The 5,649-nt window shown below is 32.9% G+C and overlaps 1 protein-coding gene across 1 annotated transcript in view; it reads right to left on the bottom strand.

Annotated features, from left to right (window-relative positions):
• LOC115271870 (olfactory receptor 5M10-like) overlaps positions 1-533 on the bottom strand; it is a 1,247-nt gene extending 714 nt beyond the window's left edge. The window contains exon 1 of the mRNA XM_029914844.1: positions 195-533. Within this exon, the coding sequence (XP_029770704.1) occupies positions 195-533 (339 nt within the window). The remainder of the gene's footprint in view (positions 1-194) is intronic.
• Between the last annotated feature and the right edge of the window lie 5,116 nt (positions 534-5,649).

Below are 5,649 nucleotides of genomic sequence, written 5' to 3'. Positions count from 1 at the left end.
TAGAAATGATTGATTTCAAGGGAGCCACAGAAGGACAAGTGGAAAGTCAACAGTGTCTGGGAGAGTCCATTGAGAAAGCCACAAGTATAAGAGACCATGACTAGAGAGATACAAATGTTCTTAGACATTCTGGTACTGTAATGTAAAGGGCTACAAATGGCCACATAGCGGTCCAATGCCATTGAAGCAAGGATGTAAAACTCAGTGATCACCAGGGCAATGAAGAGCAGACACTGTGTGAAGCATCCAGCATAGGAGATGGTCTTCTGGTCTGAGAGGAAGTTGTGCAGCATATTGGGAGTGATATTGGAGGAATAGCAAATGTCTACAAAGGACAGGTGGCTAAGGAAGAAGTACATGGGCGTTTGCAGGTGGGAATTGGTCCTGATCAGCACGATCATGCACAGATTCCCTGCCAGTGTCATCAGGTAGATTATCAGAAACACCCCAAACAGGATCCTCTCCAGAACAGGGTCGTCTGTGAGTCCCAAGAGAATGAATTCTGTCACTGTGGTGTGGTTTGAGGAAGACATTTTCTTATCCCTTTTAAATTGAGAATGGTGGAGAATGTGAGGAATTTCATCTTATCCAGATTCTGAATTTATTCCATCCATTTCATCACTTACGCATTGGTATATTCATCTACTGTGGAATTTCCCTATTTAAAAAATACATTAGATTATCTACATAAATATTTTTATTCTGTGTCTCTTGTTATTTCTTTGTCTTTGTATCTCAAACACATACACACACAATGTCACTCTTGTGTGTGTATTAATATATTCATATTTATACTAATTAATATATAGTAATGTATTAATATTGAATATTTTATTGCTATATTCATATATGTATACCTATCTTTTGAGGAACTCCATATTTGATAATTTTCCACATTAAAAAAAGCCAAAGAAATGAAATTCAAATATGAAAAGTCACAGGCAATTAGCATCATTCACATGGACCAACATGGAATTTGGATATGTAGGTTCCCACCAACTCTGATACACTATTGTTTCAGATATATCCTAGAAGATAAATCTTCGAACAGAATTTTACTTGAAAACCATTGCTATCTGGCTTAATGTCATTCAGAAAGTTTATTTAGTAAGATAAGTATTATCTCTTGATATTTAGCTAAGAGTTTACAGAATAAAGAATGTTTCTTTTTGCTTTGAAAAGTCACATATTCATTGATTCATTTACACTATAAAGACTGATATTTTTTTTTCTGTTCTGGGTTCTGGGATTAAAGCAGAAAACAAATACCCTCAACCTCATGGAGCATATATAATAAAAGCATATATTTTGTCTAAATACATAGACAAAGATATATATCATTATGTGAGTTAAAACCAAGTGCTATGAAGAAAAATGAAGATGGAATGCATTTAGATGCAATTTTTCCACATTTTTGGGATTCTAATATTCATACAAAAGAACACAGTAAAGATTAAATATATATATTTTATTAAACAGTATATATATCCATACAAAACAACATAGTAAAATACATATATATTTTAGTAAACAATATATAAAGTGATTTACCTGTAAAAGCTGATTTGCCATGTTTTGTAAAACAAGGTGGTAAGATTTATAATGTATTTCTTAAGCATATCTTGTAGAGTATTTAAAAAATAATTCTAAAAAGCCAATTAAAGGAGTCTTTGTTCCTCATGGGCATAACTTCAGTTTGATGCCCTGGGAATTGAATTCTCCTTTGAGGCCAATATCCCTACGTAACATGTACAAACGCGGCTTAGTTCTGTCCAAGAGATCTTTAGCACAATTAGAAATAGTAGCCATCTGTTTTAATACTATGGAAGGTATAAAATAAGGGTAGGTAAATTTTTTTCTTTTTTAATATAGTGAAGTGGGAATTCCTATTAGAAATTCTGTTTTTCCCTGTAAACACTGAAGCAGCATCATGTAATGAGTGTGGAAGAGGAAGTTAAGATACATGAGAAATTTGAGGAGCACAAAGACCAGGCAAACCACAGACTAGGAAAAATATTGATATCAAATAATTCTAACAAACGACTGACATGCAGAATACATGCACATTCTCTACAACTCAGGGTTGAAAACATAACCAGTCCAATTAAAAAAAAAAATTCTGAAGTGACTAGGCACTTCACAAAAGATATGTGAATAGTCAATAATGACAGAAAAAGAATGTCAACATCTATAATTGTCAAGGAAATGAAAATTAAAACTACAACCGGATACCACTTCCCACCCACCTCAATGGCAGGAATTAAAACAATGACAGTGACTCTCTGGGAAGACAGTGCATAGGAGGGTCCTAGGCTTTCCTCAACCCATGGATACACCTAGAGTATTGCCTCGTCAGTGAAATAACCCAGAAAATTACCCAAAGACTGGCAGAATAAACTCTCCACAGCTAAATGTAGAGAAGAAGCCACATCAGAGAGGATAGGAAGGGTGGAAATGGACCTGTGGCACTGTCCACAGGATGGAGGAACATGGCAGAAATGGAGACATGAGAGGAATAGACCCCCACACCAGATACCTCAGACATGGGAAATCAGTCCAAGGGTGCCTGGTTAGCTCAGTCAGCTGAACATCTAACTCTTGGATTTGGCTCAGGTTTTGGTTTCACAGCCCATGAGTCTGAGCCCTGCACTGAGTTTTGCACTGACAGTGCAAAATCTCTGAGATGCAGCAAATGCTGTTCTGAGGGAATTTTATAGCAATACAGGACTATCTTAAGAAGCAAGAAATATCAAATAAACAACCTAATCTTACACTTAAAAAAGAAGAGCAAACAAAACCTAAAAACAGTAATAAGAAGGAAACAATAAAGATTAGAGCAAAAATAAATGAAATAAAACCTAAAACAACAACAACAATGACAACAAGAAAACAACAGAACACATCACAACGAAATCAGAAGGTGGTTCTTTGAAAAGATCAACAAAATTGATAAATCTTTAGTCAAACTCATCAATAAAAAAAGCGGAGGGGATTTAGATAAACAAAATCAAAATGAAACAAAAGAAATAACAACCAACGCCACAGAAATACAAAGGATTTTTAGAGGATATTATGAAAAATTACATGCCAATAAATTAGATAATCTAGAAAAGATAAAAATGATATAATCATTTCAATATATGCAGAAAAAACATTTAACAATGTAAAACATCCATTCATAATAAAAATCCTAAACAAAAAGTTTTGGAGGGAACACACCTCAATATAATAAAGATCATATATGAATACTTCATAGCTAACATATTCAATGCTGAAAAACTGAAAGCTTTTTCCTCAATATCAGGAAAAAGACAAGAATGTCCACTCTCGCCACTTTTATTCTACATAATATTGGAAGTCCTAGCCACAGCAATCAGACATGCAAAAGAAATAAAAGACTTCCAAATTGGTAAGGAAGAACAATCACTTTTTGTCGATGACATGATACTGTATGTAAAAAATCTTAAAGACTCCACCAAAAAACTGCTGGAACTGATAAATGAATTCAGTAAGGTCACAGGATACAAAATCAATATACAGAAATCCATTGCATTTCTATACACTAAGAATGAAGTAGCAGAAAAGGACAAGTGAGTTCTAATGGAAAAATACCCATTTCTTGATTTAGAATTTTTATTGCTTACATAGATGCTTTTATCATTTGTCTCTACATTATTGACAATAATTTGTTCTATAATTTTACATATTATCTTTCAATTCTTATCTACTCACAAACTATTTTAAAATAGCATCTACTCTAATAAGCATGGTTTTAGCATTTTACAACTAAATTGTAGCATAGAATTATTCCAGATTGTTTATACTCTTTGAAGTTGGTCTTTACTAGAGTGCATAATTTAGTTTGATATTAGTGTGCCACATTTAATATCTCTTCCTTTTAATATTTTGGCAGTTTTTATTTTTCCTCTTACAAAAATCTTTGAAGTTACAGCTCTGATCAGTTAGTTACTAGGGTAGAATTTCAAGTTTTATTCCTGCCTTTTTTTATTATTATTTCTTGCCTTTTGGATGTCCTTCCTGATGTGTACAGTAACTATCAGTGAATGGGTACCCAAGTTTTTCTTCATTGCCAATAGCATTGGAAGTGTTCACTTCATTGTCTGTATGTGTGAATAGAGTAGATATAAAGACATCAGAAAACCATCAGTTACAATTTATTGCAATGGAAATGTGTTTCACTTAACCTCAATGTCAAAGTATGCTATGATGATAATATTACAGCTCAAGAAGAAAAAAAATCCTTTATTTCAGAAATTATCTTTTAAGAAGTCAACTTCAGAATTAAAAACAAATTTTGTTTCCACATTAAAACATTGTAGGTAGAGATTGATATTGAATTATTCCCACCCTACTGCTCACAAATAAATCAGCCTGGTTCTATTCACCCCTGAAGAATCTCAATACATTCATAAGCACAATATTTTTAAGGAGAAAAATAATAAAACTTGAATTAAAATGACCTAGATGAACTTTCAGTTCAATAAATTATAGAACAGTCCCACCTTTGCCTTTTCCTACTTTTATTTATATATTTTAACATTAACAAATATAGGTCTCTTAATTTATATCCTGGGATCTGAATCATACTGGAAATATATAGTTTTTTTGTTTGCTTGTTTTCTTATAAAAAAAAGATAGTTGTTTATCCTGGAAAACTAGTACATAGATATAAGGAACAAGATTTACTTTTCTTTGGGGTGCTTGGGTGGCTCAGTTCATTGAGAGTCCAATTTCAGCTCAGGTCATGATCTCACCATTCCTGAGTTCAAGCCCTGCACCTGACTGGCTTTGTGCTAACAGCTCAGAACTTGGAGCCTGCTTCAGATTCTGTGTGTCTCTCTCTCTTCTCCTCCCCTGCTCACACTCTATCTCTCTCCATCTATCTTAAAAATAAATAAAAACATTAAAATTTATAAAAACGATTTTCTTTTTCTTAATTCTACTATAACAAAGTCATCATAATGTATATATTGATGCACCCTTCCTTTTTCATAAAAAGCTACATAAAATCATTTTTCCTATCATTAACTGGTAACTTCTTTATTTTAATATCTGTAGAACATTCTAATTTAAAAATCAGTCCCATGATATTCAAATTCTCCTTTATGACTACGGTCAACATTCATTTATGGAAGCTCTGGTTACTTACAGCCAGTTTTGCTCTGTCTGGCATCCACTTATGCCTCAGTGTTACAAAATGCAGGGCAGCTGTGATAGATTTTTTGATAACTATGCAGAGAAGGTCACATCTGAATTCAGCACAGGTTTTAGTTACACATGCAAAGTGAGGACTGCCTGTATTTAATAGACCACTCATTTCTTTCTCCTCAATTATAAAGCAAACATTACAATGAAATTCTTGTCCCAAGTGTTTTATTATGATTTTTGCACATTTTTAAATTTGGGGTAGCTGAGTAAAATTATATATTTTTAAGACTCTTGAAAACATAATGTTAAACTGATTTTCGGAAAAACTGTTATTATTGTTTTCTTGATATCCATAATGTAGAACATGCCAGTCTTTCTTGAAGCCAAATATAAATACATAAAAGAATCTTATTTCAATTATTTTGTTTGAAATCATCATTATTTATTTATTGGTGATTGGTTTGTGCCTTAGATTTATCT

Source organism: Suricata suricatta, chromosome 11 (assembly GCF_006229205.1).
Source record: "Suricata suricatta isolate VVHF042 chromosome 11, meerkat_22Aug2017_6uvM2_HiC, whole genome shotgun sequence".
Classification (NCBI taxonomy): Eukaryota; Metazoa; Chordata; class Mammalia; order Carnivora; family Herpestidae; genus Suricata; species Suricata suricatta.
Note: the sequence above shows the minus strand (reverse complement) of the source record. Positions and strands in the feature narration are given on the sequence as shown.